Source organism: Coregonus lavaretus (assembly GCF_964263955.1).
Source record: "Coregonus lavaretus genome assembly, chromosome: 34".
Lineage (NCBI taxonomy): Eukaryota > Metazoa > Chordata > Actinopteri > Salmoniformes > Salmonidae > Coregonus > Coregonus lavaretus.
The window spans coordinates 4,146,717-4,168,770 of NC_140021.1; the positions used below are offsets into that span (position 1 = coordinate 4,146,717).

At 43.1% G+C, this 22,054-nt stretch overlaps 1 protein-coding gene across 1 annotated transcript; it reads right to left on the minus strand.

Moving 5' to 3' along the window:
* Nucleotides 1–4,667: 4,667 nt before the first annotated feature.
* Nucleotides 4,668–19,334, minus strand: LOC311109236 (sialic acid-binding Ig-like lectin 13; the record flags this gene model as incomplete). Its single annotated transcript, XM_084152078.1, has 7 exons — nt 4,668–4,916; nt 5,295–5,352; nt 5,465–5,558; nt 17,782–18,048; nt 18,185–18,490; nt 18,606–18,992; nt 19,328–19,334. 7 exons carry the CDS (start codon nt 19,332–19,334, stop codon nt 4,668–4,670), a joined length of 1,368 nt encoding a protein of 455 aa, XP_084008204.1.
* Nucleotides 19,335–22,054: the final 2,720 nt, after the last annotated feature.

Below are 22,054 nucleotides of genomic sequence, written 5' to 3' on the forward strand. Positions count from 1 at the left end.
CAGTGAAGGGAAATCTTAAAGCTACAGCATACAATGACGACTCTGTGCTTCCAACTTTGTGGCAACAGTTTGGGAAAGGCCCTTTCCTTTTTCAGCATGACAATGCCCCTGTGCACAAAGCGAGGTCCATACAGAAATGGTTTGTTGAGATCGGTGTGGAAGAACTTGACTGACCTGCACAAAGCCCTGACCTCAAACCCATTGAAACCCTTTGGGATGAATTGGAACGCCGACTGCGAGCCAGGCCTAATTGCCCAACATCAATGCCCGACATCACTAATGATGTTGTCCCCGCAACAATGTTCCAACATCTACTGGAAAGCCTTCCCAGAAGAGTGGAGGTTGTTATAACAGCAAAGGGGGGACCAACTCCATATTAATGCCCATGATTTTGGAATGAGTTGTTTGATGAGAAGGTGTCCACATACTTTTGGTCATGTTGTGTATGTCTTTCAGTTGTGAAGCTAAAACATGAACGGATAACAGTACTTTGAACATATTGAATCTCATTACTTGTAATTCATTTCCTAAATTTAATCTGAACATTAAAATGTAAAGATAAGATAGTGAAGAAGTCGACACTTGCCTTCCAATGATGTACACGGTCCACAGGAGAGACTATCACACAATCATAGTGTGGTCTGACAAACCAAAGTGATGAAATATATGTGACACAACTCACATCTCATCAGTGACGTACTTCCTAATAAGAGTGTGAGAAATTATTTTAAAAGAATACTACAGTATTTATATAACAGGATGCTTGAATAGTCTATGTACTGGGTGTCCTCATCAGTTGTGAAAACACTGTATGCATAAATAAGTGCTCAGAACATTTCAATTTTCTAATGAACCTTCTGTTTCTGTCACTTGAGACATTGCAGAGGTGGCCTTAATCATGTTCCACCAGTTTCAAATGAAATGGGCCTTAGTTGTCCACTGACTGATTCTAAAGACAAATTATGTTTTATCCACTGATTCAACAGCTTTATATGGCCTATACATTTAATTAAATGTGACTTAATGGGGGTAGAAGAACACCTCAACAGCATTTTGAAACAGGCCCCCAAATTGCTAAGTCCTCCCCTGATACATCAATAAATATAATAAAGGAAACTTTAGGTAATATAACCATCTCCCTCTCCCCTGTCTCCCAGGCTTCAATGGGAATGTATGTGGGATTAAAACATATAGTTAAATCATGAACCAAAATCCACTATTAATTTCTTTAAGACAAAAAAAAAAGTTACATTTGAGTTCGATACAAAACATTTGGTTCTCACATAATTTTTTTACATGAAAAACAGACTTGGTATGTAACAGAGTAACTATAATTGTATCTGACTGATTCTCACACACCACTCAACTTCTACTGCACTAACTTCCTGTTTTTCTTGTTTCACTTCCTCTTTGAGGTGTATTTCCCCCCAGGAGTTTACTTACTACATTTAAACCCATTTTGCCATGGTGCAGAGAGAAAAATGTAGAGTTTTATAATGCTGTTCCACACATTTTGTCATGAAGCTGATCAGAAATGTTTCTGTTTTTAAGCAAATGTCCTGATATTCAACACATTTTGCTATCATATGCTATCTGGGGCCGTTCGGTAATGGGGCCCTACTCCCAAAATGACTTCTTATTGAAATTTCATGAAAAGAGCATGGCCGTGGTGCCACAGGAAGGAGCCAGCGACCTGCCGGGCCTGGGCGGCAAGGTGTACATGGGCACCCTCTTCGACGATGATGTGTAGATGGGATACAGCTTTTGTCAAATTAATGTCAAAAGTTGAATTTTTTTAGCATTTCAGCTAACCCTAACCCTTTTCTTTACATCAGTCTAATTTTCCTAACCTGCTACGTTAATTATCCGAACCTGCTGCATAAATTGCTTTAAACCTGCTAGCAAAAGTCAATTTTGTCAAAAGCTGTATCCCTTCCAGAATGAAAAAACCTCTTCGACCTACCCAAGGCCTTCTGGGAGAAGGAGACCCAGGAGCCGAGGGTGTACTTTACCCAGCAGTTGAGAGCCGACCTCCCCCAACAGGTGGAGGGAGAGCTGAAGGCTCTGGAGGACAGGGTCAGGAATTGAGAGGTGAAGGGACCAGATGATTCAGAGAGAGAAGAGAGAAAGTATGGACTATTGGACACTACACTATGCTGATGCTGCAATATGGTGGGATGGGGATATGGTGGGACTGACAGAAAAGGGACTAACAAGCTAATTTCAGTTTTGTGGAAACTGCTTTGCCTATATGTGGGTAAAATGTATGAAATTACAATGAAACGACTTGTCTGCATGCAGTTCAGGCTACCACTCACTGTCAATGGAAATATGAGTAGGTATTAGGTGATAGATCAGAACCAACATTTAGAAGTATCTTACTGCGCTTTTCATGACACAGACTGACAAGGTGAATCCAGGTTAAATCTATGATGCCTTATTGATGTCACTTGTTTAATCCACTTCAATCAGTGTAGATGAAGGGGAGGAGACAAGTTCAAGAAGGATTTTTAATCCTTGAGACAACTGAGACATGGATTGTGTATGTGTGCCATTTATAGGGTGATTGGGCAAGACAAAAAAATGTAAGTGCCTTTGAACAAGGTGTGGTAGTAGGTGCAAGGCGCACCGGTTTGTATCAAGAACTGCAACACTGCTGGGTTTTTTTGCACTTAACAATTTCCTGTGTGTATCAACAATGATCCTCCATCTAAAGGACATCCAGCCAACTTGACACAACTGTGGGAAGCATTGGAGTCAACATGGGCCAGCAACCCTGTGGAACGCTTTCGACACCTTGTTGAGTCCATGCCCCGATGAATTGAGGCTGTTCTGAAGGCAAAAGGGGGTGCAACTCAATATTAGGAAGGTGTTCCTAATGTTTGGTATACTCAGTGCCTTCAGAAAGTATTCATACCCCTTGACTTATTCCACATTTTGTTGTGTTAATGCCTGAATAAAACATTGATTATGTATTTGTTTTCTCACCCATTTACACACAATAACAAAGTGAAAATATGTTTTTAGAAAAGTTTGGAGTTTTATTGAAAATGAAATACAGAAATATTTAATTTGCTTAAGCATTCACACCCCTGAGTCAATGCACTTTTTGCAGCGATTACAGCTGTGAGTCTTTCTGGGTAAGTCTCTAAGAGCTTTGCACACCTGGATTGTACAACATTTGCACATCATTCTTAAAACAATTCTTCAAGCTCTTTCAATTTGGTTGTTAATCATTGCTAGACAGCCATTTTCAAGTCTTGCAATAGATTTTCATGCCGATCGAAACTGTAACAATGCCACTTAGGAACATTCAATGTTGTCTTAGTAAGCAACTCTGGTGTATATTTGGCCTTGTGTTTTAGGTTATTGTCCTGCTGAAAAGTGAATTTGTCTCCCAGTGTCTTTTGAAAAGCAGACTGAACCAGGTTTTCCTCTTGCGTTTGGCATGTGCAAAAGTGTAATTAATAACTTCACCATGCTCAAAGGGATATTAAATGTCAGATTTGTTTTCTTTTTACCAATCTACCATTGGTGCCCTTTTTTGCGAGGCATGGGAAAAGCTCCCTGGTCTTTGTGGTTGAATCTGTTTGAAATTCGCTGCTCTACTGAGGGACCTTTAAGATAATTGTACGTGTGGGGTACAGAGATGAGGTAGTCATTCAAAAATCATGTTAAACACTATTATTGCACAGAGAGTGAGTGCATGCAACTTATTATGTGACTTGTTAAGCAAATCTTTACTCCGGAAAGAATTTAGGCTTGCCATAAGAAAGGGGTTGAGGAAAGGGGTTGAATACTTAATTACATAATTCCACATTATTTACATTTACATTTTAGTCATTTAGCAGACGCTCTTATCCAGAGCGACTTACAGTTAGTGCATACATTATTTTTTTATCGAACCCACAACCCTGGCGTTGCAAACGCCATGCTCTACCAACTGAGCTACATCCCCTGCCGGCCATTCCCTCCCCTACCCTGGACGACGCTGGGCCAATTGTGCGCGCCGCCCCATGAGTCTCCCGGTCGCGGCTGGCTACGACAGAGCCTGGATTCGAACCAGGATCTCTAGTGGCACAGCTAGCACTGCGATGCAGTGCCTTAGACCACTGCGCCACTCGGGAAGTACACATTATGGGGTATTGTGTGTAGGCCAGTGACACAACATTTCAATTTAATCAATTTAAATTAGATATGTAAAAGGTTGGACCAATAAAATCCAAAAGATGTTAACACCATTCTGCCGTCATGTAGACATACTTCACCAACTTCCTGTCTTGTATCCGACCACTGTCTCTCCAACTAACTGTGTCTTCTCTCCTCAGTCATCATTGACTTTATATGGTCTTAAACTGCCTTCAGTAAGATAGTTGAACTCAGCAGTTCCTCTATACTGGAACCTATTAAACGGATGCTCTGTGAACTCAACACTCAAAATGAATTGGCTAAAAATAAAGAGTAGCCTACATCATCGTATCACCACTATAGTAGCAGTTAAACACTTTTCATCCCAGCAAATTCTACAAATATGCAGATAATCAAAGAGCACACAATTATAAATGTATCAAAAGTACCAACAGAAAACAAATACACAACGACGATACTGTACGTAAAAACATTTAATACCCATTGGCAAAATACTTAAAATGCACCTCTTTTATCTCTTAAAGCCCATCTATGTAGTTAAGGTGTGGTTCCTGGGGCCCTCTCCTGGTCACATTGACTTCAGCGTACTCACTCTCCTGCCCCTGGACCCTGTTCCTGTCCTGGGCTGCAGCTGGGGTCTCTTTGGGCCGTAGTTTGGAGAAGTTGATGTCACCATAGTGGATCTCTTCAGGCTGGTCTTCTGCAGGTTCCTCTGGTTTCTCTCCGGATCTGGTCTGGTTAACACACACCGTCCCAACCGGGGAGTTCTGTGGAGAGAACACAGAGAGAGGAACAGGTGTAAAGTTCTAAGCTCAGTCATTTGTAAAACTCTAAAGTCAGCAGGTTACACAACACATACTGAGGGGATGTCAATGACAATGTCAATTTAAATGACAGAAGAAAATAATTACATTTTGACAACAAATGAGCTCCAATCTACAGAAAACATTGTCAAAGTCCAACAGCTATTCTGTTATCATTCAATGTTCTCACAAGACGTAGCATTGCTATCAGTGTGGTAATCTCCCCCTGAACTTCCTCTAAACTGATGTTAACCTCATGGCTTTGGATAGTTTCAGCATTAATTCAGTACTTCCTTAGATACACTTTGTAGATGTGTTATGAAAGTTGAGCCTTATACCCACCTGTCCCTGTGGATTGTACGTCCTTTCAAGTCCATCGGGGAGCCAAGAGTTTCTCCTCCTGGAAGACATTTAGAAAGGTATTCTGAATCCACTGAGAGGGTTTTCATATGCAAAAGCACAAACACAACATAAATAAATAGTTTTGCATTGATGCCAGGAATAGTTTTTACCATCCATAAAGACTGATCAGGCTGATAAGCAGAAAGACCCCCAGAGTTCCTGCTGCAACCCCAAAAACCATTGGGTTAATAGGCTCTTCTTGCCCTGAAAATACAGCACATATTATGGTCATTTCTCACAAAAAGATCACTAAAGTACACAACATGAACAAAAGTATGTGGACACCTGCTCGTCGAACATCTCATTCCAAAATCATGGGCATTAATATTAATATGGAGTTGGTCTGTCACGCCCTGGCTCTGGGGACTCTTAATTGTTGAGCCAGGGTGTGGATTTTCTATGTTTAGTTTTCATTGGTTTTTGTTCTAGATCGTTTAGTTTCTATGTTGGCCAGGGTGGTTCCCAATCAGAGACAGCTGTAGCTCGTTGTCTCTGATTGGGGACCATACTTAGGCAGTCCGTTTGGCACTAGTCAATTGTGGGATCTTGTTCCGAAAGGTTTGTGTTATTTAACCTAGGACTTCACGTTTCGTTTGTTGTTTTGTTCGTGTTTAGTACTGAATAAAGTATGTACGTTTATCACGCTGCGCCTTGGTCCGCTTCATCCGGTAACGATCGTGACATGGTCGCCCCTTTGCTGTTATAACAGCCTCCACTGTAGCATTAAGATGTTCCTTCACTGAAACTAAGGGATCTAGCCCGAACCATGAAAATCAGCTCCAGACCATTATTCCTCCTCCACCAAACATAACAGCTGGACCTATGCATTGGGGAAGGTAGCGTTCTCCTGGCATCCGTCAAACCCAGATTTGTCCGTCGGACTGCCAGATGGTGAAGCAGGATTCATCACTCCAGAGAACCGGTTTCCTATTCTCCAGAGTCCAATGGCGGTGAGCCTTACACCACTCCAGACGATTCTTGGCATTGCGCTTGTTGATCTTAGCACTTACAGTGTACCGGGTTAGCTCTGGCAGGGCATAAATTTAACGAACTGACTTGTTGGAAAGGTGGAATCCTATGACAGTGCCTCGTTGAAAGTCACTGAGCTCTTGAGTAAGGCCATTCTACTACCAGTGTTTGAGTATGGAGATTGCATGGCTGTGTGCTCGATTTTATACACCTGTCAGCAACGGGTGTGGCTGAAATAACCAAATATACTAATTTGAAGGGGTGTCCACATACTCCTGCCGAGTAGTTCTGGGCTGATCCCTCACCATCCTCATGATCATTGATGCCCCACGAGGTGAGATCTTGCATGGAGCCCCAGACCGAGGGTGATTGACCGTCATCTTGAACTTCTTCCATTTTCAAATAATTGCGCCAACAGTTGTTGCCTTCTCACCAAGCTGCTTGCCTATTGTCCTGTAGCCCATCCCAGCCTTGTGCATGTCTACAATTGTATCCCTGATGTCCTTACACAGCTCTCTGGTCTTGCCATTGTGGAGAGGTTGGAGTCTGTTTGATTGAGTGTGTGGACAGGTGTCTTTTATACAGGTAACGAGTTCAAACAGGTGCAGGTAATGAGTGGATAACAGAAAAACTAACAGGTCTGTGAGAGCCGGAATTCTTACTGGTTGGTAGGTGATCAAATACTTATGTCATGCAATAAAATGCAAATTAATTACTTAAAAATCATATAATGTGATTTTCTGGATTTTTGTTTTAGATTCCGTCTCTCACAGTGTACCTATGATAAAAATTACAGACCTCTACATGCTTTGTAAGTAGGAAAACCTGCAAAATCGGCAGTGTATCAAATACTTGTTCTCCCCACTGTAAGTGCTATGAACATTGACATTTTCTAATGAACCTTCTACTTTTGCACAATTTGTTTCAGTCACTTGAGACATTGCAGAGGTGGCCTTAGCCATGTTTCACCAGTTTCAAATGAAATGGGCCTCAGCTGCCCACTGACTGATTCTTAACACAAAGTGGGGGGAGGGGGAGGGGTAAATCCCTTTTTGGGGTTAGGACAAGACAACAGCTTTTTGAAACGGGACCCCAAATCGCTAAGTAAAAGGCAATTTTGACAAAAGCTGTATCCCTTCTGAACAAAACCCTCCTGGACCTGCCCAAGGCCTTCTGGGAGAAGGAGACCCAGGAGCTGAGGGTGTCCTTTACCCAGCAGGTGAAAGCCGACCTCCCCCAACAGGTGGAGGGAGAGCTGAAGGCTCTGGAGGACAGGGTCAGGAATTGAGAGGTGGAGGGACCAGATGATTCAGAGAGAGAAGAGAGAAAGTATGGACTACTGGACACTACACTATGCTGATGCTGCAGTATGGTGGGGATGGGGATATGGTGGGACTGACAGAAAAGGGACTAACAAGCTCATTTCAGTTTTGTGGAAACTGCTTTTCCTATATGTGGGTAAAATGTAAAATAATACGATGAAAAGACATGTCTGTATGCAGTTCAGGCTACCGAACACTGTCAATGGATATGTGAGTAGGTATTAGGTGATAGATCAGAACAGCATCTTACTGACATCTTGCAATGAAGTATACAGTGCCTTCAGAAAGTATTGATACCCAATAATAACAAAGTGAAAATATGTTTTTAGAAATGTTTGCACATTCATTGAAAATGAAATACAAAAATATCTGATTTATATAAGTATTCACACCCCTTAATCAATACATGACTGAATCACCTTTGGCAGCGATTACAGCTGTGAGTCTTTCTGGGTAAGTCTCTAAGAGCTTTGCACACCTGGATTGTACAATAATTGCACATTATTTTCAATAATGAGCCCTGTGTAACTCAGTTGGTAGAGCATGGCACTTGCAACGCCAGGGTTGTGGGTTCGATTCCCACGGGGGGCCAGTATGAAAATAAAATAAAAATGTAAGCACTCACTAACTGTAAGTTGCTCTGGATAAGAGCGTCTGCTAAATGAATGAAATATAAATAAATAAAATCTTCAAGCTCTGTCAAGTTGATTGTTTATCATTGCTAGACAGCCATTTTCAAGTCTTGCCATAGATTTTCAAGCCGATATAAGTCAAAACTGTAACTAGGCCACTCAGGAACATTCAATGTCATCTTGGTAGCAACTTCACTGTATATTTGGCCTTGTGTTTTAGGTTATTGTCCTGCTGAAAGGTGAATTTGTCTCCCAGTGTCTTTTGAAAAGCAGACTGAACCAGGTTTTCCTCCAGCATTTTTCCTGTGCTTAGCATAATAGCAGTTTATGTAGAGGGGGGGTAAATGTCCCTTTTTGGGGGTAGAATAACACCTCAACAGCATGTTGAAACAGGCCCCCAAATTGCTAAGTCCTCCCCTGTTACATCAATAAATATAATTAAGGAAACTTTAGGTAATATAACCATCTCCCTCTTCCCTGTCTCCCAGGCTTCAATGGGTATGTATGTGGACTTTTTTTTTTAATTGAGCTAAATCATAAACCAAAATCCACTATTAATTTTACACAAGACAGAAAAAGAAAGTTAACTTTGAGTTCGATACAAAACACATTGTTCTCACATCATTTTTCAAACTGATAAACAGACTTGGTATGAAACAAAGTAACTGTAATTGTATCTGACTGATTCTCACACACCACTCAACTTCTCCTTCAATAACTTCCTATTTTTCTTGCTTCACTTCCTCTTTGAAGTCTATTTGCAGAGCAGAGACTGGTGGGCTGGATGCCACATAGAAACACTCTTTTCACGCCACTTCGATATGGAATGGACATTTTCGTAGTTTTCAGTCGTTTTCAAGTTAGGAGGATTACAGTTAAGGGTTATGGTTAGTGAAAATGCTCTCCTAACCAGGGCTGGACTACGGCATTTGGGGCACCGCGGCACAACCCCCCCCCCCCCCCCCCCCCCCACCCCTTTACTTACTGCATTTCAACCCATTTCGCCATGGTGCAGAGAGCATTTCAACCCATTTTGCCATGGTGCAAAGAGCATTTCAACCCATTTTGCCATGGTGCAGAGAGCATTTCAACCCATTTTGCCATGGTGCAGAGTGCATTTCAACCCATTTTGCCATGGTGCAGGGATAAGTATTTACAGTTTTATAATGCTATTCTACACATTTTGTCATGAAGCTGACAGAAAATGTTGCAGCTTTAAAGCTAATTTCCTGCTATTCTACACATTTTGCTATCATATGCTGTCTGTGGCCATTCAGTAATCCAGCCCTGCTCCTAACCTGCTACCAAAATCACTTCTTATTGAAGTGGCTTGAAAAGAGTGTCCCGGGTTCCACAGGAGAGAGCCAGCGACCTGCAGGGCATGAGCGGCAAGGTGGACATGGTCGCCCTTTCAGTAATGTCTAGATGGGATACAGCTTTTGTCAAATTGATGTCAAAAGTTGAATTTGTTTAGCATTTTAGCTAACCATAACCCTTTCTCTTACCTTAATCTAATTTTCCTAACCTGCCACGTTAATTATCCGAACCTGCTGCATATGTTCTCCTAAACCTGCTAGTAAAAGTCAATTTTGACAAAAGCTGTATCCCTTCTAGAAAAAAACTCATCAAACTTTTGGGAGAAGGAGACCCAGGAGCCGAGGGCATACTTTACCCTGCAGTTGAGAGCCAACCTCCCCCAACAGGTGGAGGGAGAGCTGAAGGCTCTGGAGGACAGGGTCAGGAATTGAGAGGTGAAGGGACCAGATGATTCAGAGAGAGAAGAGAGAAAGTATGGACTATTGGACACTACACTATGCTGATGCTGCAATATGGTGGGGATGGGGATATGGTGGGACTGACAGAAAAGGGACTAACCAGCTCATTTCAGTTTTGTGGAAACTGCTTCTCCTATATGTGGGTAAAATGTATGAAATTACAATGAAAAGTCTTTTCTGCATTCAGTTCAGGCTACCACTCACTGTCAATGGATATATGAGTAGGTATTAGGTGATAGATCAGAACCAACGTTTAGCAGTATCTTACTGCGCTTTCCATGACATAGACTGACCAGGTGAATCCAGGTGAAATCTATGATGCCTTATTGATGTCACTTGTTAAATCCACTTCAATCAGTGTAGATGAAGGGGAAGAGACAAGTTCAAGAAGGATTTTTAATCCTTGAGACAATTGAGACATGGATTGTGTATGTGTGCCATTTATAGGGTGATTGGGCAATACAAACATGTTTAAGTGCCTTTGAACGACGTGTGGTAGTAGGTGCAAGGTGCACCGGTTTGTGTCAAGAACTGCAACACTGCTGGGTTTTTTCACACTAAACAGTTTCCTGTGTGTATCAACAATGATCCTCCATCTAAAGGACATCCAGCCAACTTGACACAACTGTGGGAAGCATTGGAGTCAACATGGGCCAGCATCTCTGTGGAACGCTTTCGACACCTTGTTGAGGCCATGCCCCGATGAATTGAGGCTGTTCTGAAGGCAAAAGGGGGTGCAACTCAATATTAGGAAGGTGTTCCTAATTTTTGGTATACTCAGTGCCTTCAGAAAGTATTCATACCCCTTGACTTATTCCACATTTTGTTGTGTTAATGCCTGAATAAAACATTGATTAAATGGATTGGTTTTCTCACCCATTTACACACAATAACCCATAATAACAAAGTGAAAATATGTTTTTAGAAATGTTTGGAGATTTATTGAAAATGAAATACAGAAATATCTAATTTACATAAGTATTCACACCCCTGAGTCAATGCATGTTAGAATCACTTTTTGCAGCGATTACAGCTGTGAGTCTTTCTGGGTAAGTCTCTAAGAGCTTTGCACACCTGGATTGTACAATGTTGTCTTAGTAATTAACTCTGGTGTATATTTGGCCCTGTGTTTTAGGTTATTGTCCTGCTGAAAAGTGAATTTGTCTCCCAGTGTCTTTTGAAAAGCAGACTGAACCAGGTTTTCCTCTAGCGTTTTGCCTCTGCTTAGCTCTATTCCATTTATTTTATCCTAAAAAACTTGATGACAAGCATACCCATAACATGGTGCAGCCATCACCATGCTTGAAAATATGAATAGTGGTATTCAGTTATGTGTTGTGTTGGATTTGCCCCAAACATAACACTTTGTATTCAGAACATATAGTTAATTTCTTAGCAAAACGTTTTGCAGTTTTACTTCAGTGCCTTATTGCAAACAGAATGAATGTTTTGGAATATGTTGATTCTGTAAATGTTTCCTTCTTTTCACTCTGTCATTTAGGGTAGTATTGTGGAGTAACAACAACGTTGTTGATCCATCCTCAGCCATTAAACTTTGTAACTGTTTTAAAGTCACCAATGGCCTTATGGTGAAATCAGTGGAGGCTGCTGAGGGGAGGACGGCTCATAATAATGGCTGGAACGGTCCAAATGGAATGGCATGAAACACATTACCACGAGCGAAACTGAGTTAGGAATGAAGCCTGTATCTTTTTAGTGACTGGGTGTATTGATAAACCATCCAAAGTGTAATTAATAACTTCACCATGCTCAAAAGGATACACCCATCTTCCAATAGGTGCCCTTCTTTGTGAGGCATTGGAAAAGCTCCCTGGTCTTCGTGGTTGAATGTGTTTGAAATTCGCTGCTCGACTGAGGGACATTACAGATAATTGTATGCGTGGGGTACAGAGATGAGGTAGTCATTCTAAAATCATGTTAAATACTAGTATTGCACACAGAGTGAATCAATGCAACTTATGTGACTTGTTATGCAAATCTTACTCCTGAACGTATTTAGGCTTGCCTTAAGAAAGGGGTTGAATACATATTGACTCGAGAAAGTTTCGCTTTTCATTTTGTATTTTTTTAATGTCTAAAAACATTATGGGGTTGTGTGTAGGCCAGTGACACAACATCTCAATGTATTCCATTTTAATGAGATATGTAAAATGTTGGACCAATAAGACCAAAAGATTTCATGGAAATTGAATGTAAAGGTTTTGATTACAGTGCAATTAATAAACAACCTTGAATTCAGTCCCAATTGTTTATCTGGTTTAACACTCAACATAAAAACTGACACAATAACTTCTAAATAGATATAAAGTTAAAATAGATAATATTATTATTCTGGTAACTGCACAAAAGATGCAGAGAAACAGTGACTAGTAGATGTTAACACCATTCTGCCGTCATGTAGACATACTTCACCAACTTCCTGTCTTGTATCAGACCACTGTCTCTCCAACTAACTGTGTCTTCTCTCCTCAGTCATCATTGACTTTATATGGTCTTAAACTGCCTTCAGTAAGATAGTTGAACTCAGCAGTTCCTCTATACTGGAACCCATTAAACGGATGCTCTGTGAACTCAACACTCAAAATAAATGGTCTAAAATAAATTATACAAAGTGCAGATAATCAAAGAGCACACAAATATAAAAGTAACTAAAGTACCAATTGAAAACTGATACATAATGACATTAATCTACATAAACACTTAATACCCATTGGCAAAATACTTAAAATGCACCTCTTTTATTCACTTGTACATAAAGCCAATCTAGGCAGTTAAGTGGTGGTTCCTGGTCCCCTCTCCCGACCGCGGCCTGGTTAGAGAACACCGTCCCAACCGGGGAGTGCTGAGGAGAGAACACAGAGAAAGGAACAGGTGTCAGGACAGACACTTCAGAATGTCACGCTCGTCGAACAGAGAGGACCAATGCGCAGCGTTGCGGGTGAACATATTTATATTTATTGACTAGATCACACGATCAAAACAAAGAACGAAACGTGAAGTCCTTCGATAACCAAACCAAAAGGAACAAGAAACCACAAAACACAAAGTGCAAGACAAACAGTTAAATATGGCTCCCAATCAGAGACACCCAGCTGACACTCGTTGCCTCTGATTGGGAGTCACTCAGACCAACATAGAAAATTAAACATAGACTTACACACCCTGGCTCAACATAACATAGTCCCCAGAGCCAGGGCGTGACAGTACCCCCCCCCAAAGGCGCGGACTCCGGCCGCGCCAAACAACCACAACAGGGGAGGGACCGGGTGGGCACTCCGCCTCGGCGGCGGATCCGGCTCCGGACATGACCCAGGCACGGGTTGTGCTGGACTGACGACGCACACCCCTGGCTTGATGCGTGGAGGAGGAACGGGCCGGACCGGGCTGACGAAGCGCACCCCTGACTTGGTGCGGGGAGCAGGAATGAGCCGGACCGGGCTGACGACGCGCACCACTGACCCGGTGCGGGGAGCTTGGACGGGCCGGACCGGGCTGGCGACGCGCACCACAGACTTGTTGCGGAGAGCAGGAATGAGCCGGACCGGGCTGACGACGCGCACCACTGACCCGGTGCGGGGAGCTTGGACGGGCCGGACCGGGCTGGCGACGCGCACCACAGACTTGTTGCGGAGAGCAGGAACGGGCCGGACAGGGCTGACGACGCACACCACTGGCTTGGTGCGGGAAGCTTGGATGGGCCGGACTGGGCTGGCGACGCGCACCACAGACTTGGTGCGGAGAGCAGGAACGGGCCGTGCCGGACTGACAACGCACACCACTGGCTTGGTGCGGGAAGCTTGGATGGGCCGGACTGGGCTGGCGACGCGCACCACAGACTTGGTGCGGAGAGCAGGAACGGGCCGGGCTGGGCTGTCGACGCACACCGTAGGCTTTGTGCGTGGAGCAGGGACAGGCCGGGCTGGGCTGTCGACGCACACCACTGACTTGGTGGGAATGGCAGGAACAGGCCGGGCTGGGCTGACGACGCGCACCACTGACTTGGTGGGAATGGCAGGAACAGGCCGGGCCGGGCTGACGACGCGCACCACTGACTTGGTGGGAATGGCAGGAACAGGCCGGGTTGGGCTGACGACGCGCACCACTGACTTGGTGGGAATGGCAGGAACAGGCCGGACCGTACTGGGGACACACACCACTGGCCCCACGCAGGGATCAGGAACGGGCCGGACCGGACTGGTAACACACCCCAGTACCTCTCGCCGTGCCTCCACACTTTCCCTCTCCTCTGTGCCCAGTGGCCCCCCTAACCTGGCGGCCTTCTCTGCCAACGCTTTGCACCGCTCTAACCCGTACACCTGCTGGCCCGACGTCGTGAGCCCCCCCCTAAAAATTTCCTGGGGGTCTCTCCTCCCTCTTGCCAGACTCGCAATCATCTCCTCCCACGTCCATCCTCTCTCCTCGTCCCGCTGCTTGATCCAGTCGAGGTTGCCACGGAGATCTGCCAGCGATGGCTCCTGAACACGCTGCTTGGTCTGGTTAAGGTGGTTTCTTCTGTCACGCTCGTCGAACAGAGAGGACCAAGGCGCAGCGTTGCGGGTGAACATATTTATATTTATTGACTAAATCAAATCAAATTTTATTGGTCACATGCGCCGAATACAACAGGTGCAGACATTACAGTGAAATGCTTACTTACAGCCCTTAACCAACAGTGCATTTATTTTAAACAAAAAAGTAAGAATAAAACAACAACAAAAAAGTGTTGAGAAAAAAAGAGCAGAAGTAAAATAAAGTGACAGTAGGGAGGCTATATATACAGTAAAATAAAGTGACAGTAGGGAGGCTATATATACAGGGGGGTACCGTTGCATAGTCAATGTGCGGGGGCACCGGCTAGTTGAGGTAGTTGAGGTAATATGTACATGTGGGTAGAGTTAAAGTGACTATGCATAAATACTTAACAGAGTAGCAGCAGCGTAAAAAGGATGGGGTGGGGGGGCAGTGCAAATAGTCCGGGTAGCCATGATTAGCTGTTCAGGAGTCTTATGGCTTGGGGGTAGAAGCTGTTGAGAAGTCTTTTGGACCTAGACTTGGCACTCCGGTACCGCTTGCCGTGCGGTAGCAGAGAGAACAGTCTATGACTAGGGTGGCTGGAGTCTTTAACAATTTTGAGGGCCTTCCTCTGACACCGCCTGGTATAGAGGTCCTGGATAGCAGGGAGCTTTGCCCCAGTGATGTACTGGGCCGTACGCACTACCCTCTGTAGTGCCTTGCGGTCAGAGGCCAAGCAGTTGCCATACCAGGCGGTGATGCAACCAGTCAGGATGCTCTCGATGGTGCAGCTGTATAATTTTTTGAGGATCTGAGGACCCATGCCAAATCTTTTTAGTCTCCTGAGGGGGAATAGGCTTTGTCGTGCCCTCTTCACGACTGTCTTGGTGTGTTTGGACCATGATAGTTCGTTGGTGATGTGGACACCAAGGAACTTGAAGCTCTCAACCTGTTCCACTACAGCCCCGTCGATGAGAATGGGGGCGTGCTCAGTCCTCTTTTTTTTCCTGTAGTCCACAATCATCTCCTTTGTCTTGGTCACGTTGAGGGAGAGGTTGTTGTCCTGGCACCACACGGCCAGATCTCTGACCTCCTCCCTATAGGCTGTCTCATCGTTGTCGGTGATCAGGCCTACCACTGTTGTGTCGTCGGCAAACTTAATGATGGTGTTGGAGTCGTGCCTGGCCATGCAGTCATGGGTGAACAGAGAGTACAGGAGGGGACTGAGCACGCACCCCTGAGGGGCCCCCGTGTTGAGGATCAGTGTGGCAGATGTGTTGTTACCTACCCTTACCACCTGGGGGCGGCACGTCAGGAAGTCCAGGATCCAGTTGCAGAGGGAGGTGTTTAGTCCCAGGATCCTTAGCTTAGTGATGAGCTTAGAGGGCACTATGGTGTTGAATGCTGAGCTGTAGTCAATGAATAGCATTCTCACGTAGGTGTTCCTCTTGTCCAGGTGGGAAAGGGCAGTGTGGAGTGCGATATAGATTGCATCATCTGTGGATCTGTTGGGGCGGTATGCAAATTGGAGTGGGTCTAGGGTTTCTGGGATTATGCTGTTGATGTGAGCCATGACCAGTCTTTCAAAGCACTTCATGGCTACAGACGTCAGTGCTACGGGTCGGTAGTCATTTAGGCAGGTTATCTTAGAGTTCTTGGGCACGGGGACTATGGTGGTCTGCTTGAAACATGTTGGTATTACAGACTCAGTCAGGGACATGTTGAAAATGTCAGTGAAGACACTTGCCAGTTGGTCAGCACATGCTCGGAGTACACGTCCTGGTAATCCGTCTGGCCCTGCGGCCTTGTGAATGTTGACCTGCTTAAAAGTCTTACTCACATCGGCTACGGAGAGCGTGATCACATAGTCGTCCTGAACAGCTGGTGCTCTCATGCATGCTTCAGTGTTGCTTGCCTCGAAGCGAGCATAGAAGTGGTTTAGCTCGTCTGGTAGGCTTGTGTCACTGGGCAGCTCGCGGCTGTGCTTCCCTTTGTAGTCTGTAATAGTTTTCAAGCCCTGCCACATCCGACGAGCGTCAGAGCCAGTGTAGTATGATTCAATCTTAGACCTGTATTGACTAGATCACACGATCAAAACAAAGAACGAAACGTGAAGTCCTTCGATAACCAAACCAAAAGGAACAAGAAACCACAAAACACAAAGTGCAAGACAAACAGTTAAATATGGCTCCCAATCAGAGACACCCAGCTGACACTCGTTGCCTCTGATTGGGAGTCACTCAGACCAACATAGAGAATTAAACATAGACTTACACACCCTGGCTCAACATAACATAGTCCCCAGAGCCAGGGCGTGACACAGAAGAAGAATGACTTCATAGTTACAGTTGGTTATACAACACAGTATTCATTCAATTCTTCCTTAAATGCACATTCTAGATGGGTTTTAAAAGATGACTCTAACATTCCCACCTGTCCCTATGAACTGTCTGTTGTTTCAAACCCATTGGAGAGTCTAGATGTTCTCCTCCTCCTGGAAGACAAGAATAAATCATTTAGGTTTTCATATACAAAAGCACAAACAGCATGATAAATATGTTTGCAATGAGGCTGGGAATAGCTTCTTACCATGCAAAGAACACGATCAGGCTGAAAAGGAAAAGCAACGCCAAGGTTTTTCCTATAATCTCATAAACCTTTGGGTTAACAGGCTCATCTCGCCCTGTAAATAAAGCACATATTGTATGGTCATCTGTTCCAAAAAGAGGAAACATTTTGCACATTGTCTAATATTACAAATTACACGTGTACTGTAGATGTACAGATGTAAGATCTTAATTTGACCAGTATTGTTGCAGCAAAATAATCCTGCAGCAAAAGGATTTGAACGTTTAGTCCATAATGTTGTTCCATTGGTGGTTAGGCTATTAGCTGGCCAAAATAAGGCTACATGAAAAGTGCAATACTATTAATACAACCATGTTTTGGTGCAGGTGTTCTGTGAATTTATATACATCACAAAGCTTATCTGCATTTCCCGCGGTGCAAGAAACTTCTCAGCAACAAAATAGTAATCAATTTAAGATCCTACAACTGTATCATGCCTAGATACATATAGCAGGCATGCTTTATCTGGTCTGGTCCACAAAAACAAGTATATCTCTTCTACATTATATCTATCTATCTCTATATTGTTCTTAATGTTGTGTCATATTGAATGTGCCACTGCTTCTACCTTTAATAGCCAGCTTCTCTTCCTCTGACTTCCCAAGGCCTTGACTATTTCTTGCTTCACAGTAGTACAGTCCTCCATCACCAACAGTCACATTGAGGGTGTAGCTCTGTCCAGATGCTACCTGTGTTGGTTTACCCCCACTGATCTGGAACCAGGTGAAGTTTGTCACAGGAGGGTTGGCTGTACTGCTGCAGGTCAGATTAACACAGCTGCCCACTAATACTGGATCAGCTGGACTGATGGAGGCTGAGGTGTCCTTAGGAGAGACTGAGGGAGAGGGGTTCATTTAGAATGTATCTGGATGTGGTATATTGAATAGTCTAATCAAAACCACTCTATGACAATCATCAGTGAAAACATGATAGAATTATCTATTCTACAGGAAACTGGGACTAAATCTTACATGAAACGTTAAGCATCATGGTATGTTCAGCTGTCTTGTTGCTTGTCCCTACTGGGTAGACTGCAGTACAAGTGATGTTCTTCTCATGATGAAGGTATGACGGAGTGAAGGTCACCGTGGAGAGAACTGATTTGGTTTGGTCTGGATTCTCCTGCAGTTGGTTCTCAGGTGTGAACTGTGTTGGGAGAGTCCATATCAACTCAGGGGGGTGTTTGGGACAGGGAGCGACAGCAGAGCAGTTCAAACTGACAGGGGTCCCTTCCTTCACCTCACCTGAGACAGTAATGATGGGGCTGGGAGGCAAATCTGTAATACATTAAAAATAATAATAGCTCAACTGTCCATTAGTTCAACTCTTATCTTTGATGCAAGGAATCTAAACTGGAAAAAATAGTTGGTAAACAGTTAAATTGTCTCTTACCCCTGACATCTATAATAACACACTTGTCTGGGTCTGTTGCACGGAATGGTTGACTTTCAATCCTGAAGAAGTATTCATCAGAGTAACTGCAGTTTACATTGAAGAAGACTGTGGTGCAGTTCTTCTGGGACATGTTTCCATTTATCTTCCCTTGATATCTGTTGACCTTCTTACTACTGTTAAATACAACATTGTCCGGACTCTGAACAAACTTTGGTGATTCTTTAATCCACACTCCAAAGGTAAGTATTGTGCTGTTAAATGTATAGTCATTTTGGTCAGGAATATCAAATGCACATGGGATTTGCACACAGGAGCCAGTCAGTACATCCAGTCTATCTGGCATTGTGGCGATCAAATCTCGTTGGCCAAAACAGGCCAAAACACCTGCAACATAAAGGACAACATCAGGGAGGTTATGTGATCTTTTCAGTACAGTCACTCTCTCCCAATATTCTGCCTCTGCATCAAAACATATGAACTCATTTCAATGTACAGGTGATTCCTGATGTCCTGACTCCATGCCCTAAACTGGAGCATGGACATATCTGGAGAAAAGAATGTTTGAATCCAGAATATTAAACTGTACTTATCAGGATTCAACTGTACACTTTTCTACACATTGAGACAGATGGGAATATAGCTCATACCATGAAATATCATCACTTGTGCTTATTCCTCTGTCTGATTCATAACTAGTTGTTGCTGTGTGGAAGACTCACTTGACATAAAGAGGCCAATGAGAAAAAACATGTTCTCAGGACAAGCCATGTGAGAACTCACACACTACTGATCACCTGAAACAGGACAAACACACACTTACTGGTAGAGTAGCTTAACTCACACAACACATTGCATTGAACCATCCCCATATCAAATACAGTATGTCTTTCAGTTGTGAAGCTAATACATGAACGAATTGCAGTACTTTGAACATATTAAATCTAATTTCTTGTAAATAATTTCCTTTAATTTATTTTGAACATTCAAATTAACAGAAAATATAGTGAAGAAGTCGATACTTACCCTAGACAGTAACGTAAACTGTCTACAGGAGAGACTATCACACACCCATAGTGTGGTCTGACTAAAGTGATGAAATTCATGTGGCACATCTCACATCTCATCAGTGACGGACTTCATAATAAGTGTATGAGAAATTATTTCAAAAGAATACTACAGTATTTATATAACAGGATGCTTGAATAGTCTATGTGCTGGGCTTCCTTATCAATTGTGAAAGCATTGTTTTTACATTTAAGTGCTAAGAACATTTCCATTTTCTAATGAACCTTCTGCTCTTGCACAATTTGTTTCAGTCACTTGAAACATTGCAGAGGTTGCCTTATCCATGTTTCACCAGTTTCAAATGAAATGGGCCCCAGCTGCCCACTGACTGATTCTCAACACAAAGTGAGTGTTAGCCACTGATTCAACAGCTTTATATGGGCTATATATTTCATTACGCCAGGAATGAAACTGTTATACAAAATAGGTTTTTAATTGTGGGATAATCATAATAAAAGCAGTTTATTTGGGGTGGGGGGGTAAATGTCCCTTTTTAGGGTTAGGTAAGTCAACAGCATTTTGAAACAGGCCCCCAAATTGCTAAATCCGCCCCTGATACATCAATAAATATAATAAAGGAAACTTTAGGTAATATAACCATCTCCCTCTCCCCTGTCTCCCAGGCTTCAATGGAAATATCTGTGGGATTTGTTGTTGATCCATCCTCAGCCATTAAACTTTGTAACTGTTTTAATGTCACCAATGGCCTTATGGTGAAATCAGTGGAGGCTGCTGAGGGGAGGACGGCTCATAATAATGGCTGGAACGGACAAAATGGAATAGCATGAAACACATGGAAACCATGTGTTTCATGGATTTGATACCATTCCACCTATTCCACTCCAGCCATTACCACAAGCCCATTCTCCCCAATGAAGGTGCCACCAACCTCCTGGGTGTGAAATCCCTGAGCGGTTTCTTTCCTCTTCGTCAACTGAGTTAGGAAGGAGTTAAATTCAGTCCCAAATGTTTGTCTGGTTTAAAACTCAACATAAAACTGACACAATAACTTCTAAATAGATATAAAGTTAAAATAGATAATATTATTATTCTGGTAACTGCACAAAAGATGCAGAGAAACGGTGACTAGTAGATGTTAACACCATTCTGCCGTCACGTAGACATACTTCACCAACTTCCTGTCTTGTATCAGACCACTGTCTCTCCAACTAACTATGTCTTCTCTCCTTTGTCATCATTGACTTTATATGGTCTTAAACTGCCTTCAGTAAGATAGTTGAACTCAGCAGTTCCTCTATACTGGAACCCATTAAACAATGCTCTGTGAACTCAACACTCAAAATAAATTGGCTAAAAATAAATTCTACAAATATGCAGATAATCAAAGAGCACACACATATAAAAGTAACTAAAGTACCAATTGAAAACTGATACATAATGACATTAATCTACATAAACACTTAATACCCATTGGCAAAATACTTAAAATGCACCTCTTTTATTCACTTGTACATAAAGCCCATCTAGGTAGTTATGTGGTGGTTCCTGGTCACCTCTCCCGACCGTGGCCTGGTTAGAGAACACCGTCCCAACCGGGGAGTTCTGAGGAGAGAACACAGAGAAAGGAACAGGTGTCAGGACAGACACTTCAGAAGAAGAATGACTTCATTACATTTACATTTACATTTACGTCATTTAGCAGACGCTCTTATCCAGAGCGACTTACAGGAGCAATTAGGGTTAAGTGCCTTGCTTAAGGGCACATCGACAGATTTTTCACCTAGTCGGCTCGGGGATTAGAACCAGCGACCTTTCGGTTACTGGCACAACGCTCTTACCCACTAAGCTACCTGCCGCACCAACACAGTATTCAATAAATTCTTCCTTAAATTATCATTCTAGATGGGTTTTAAAAGATGACTCTAACATTCCCACCTGTCCCTATGAACTGTCTGTTGTTTCAAACCCATTGGAGAGTCTAGATGTTCTCCTCCTCCTGGAAGACAAGAATAAATCATTTAGGTTTTCATATACAAAAGCACAAACAGCATGATAAATATGTTTGCAATGAGGCTGGGAATAGCTTCTTACCATGCAAAGAACACGATCAGGCTGAAAAGGAAAAGCAACGCCAAGGTTTTTCCTATAATCTCATAAACCTTTGGGTTAACAGGCTCATCTTGCCCTGTAAATAAAGCACATATTATGGTCATCTGTTCCAAAAAGAAGAAACATTTTGCACATTGTCTAATATTACAAATTAAACGTATACTGTAGATGTACAGATGTAAGATCTTAATTTGACCAGTATTGTTCCAGGAGGAGGGGGAATTGGACCCCTTAACAGCATTTTGAAATAGGCCCCCAAATCGCTAATTCCGCCTTTGATACATTGGTAAATGCAACAATGGAAGCTTTCG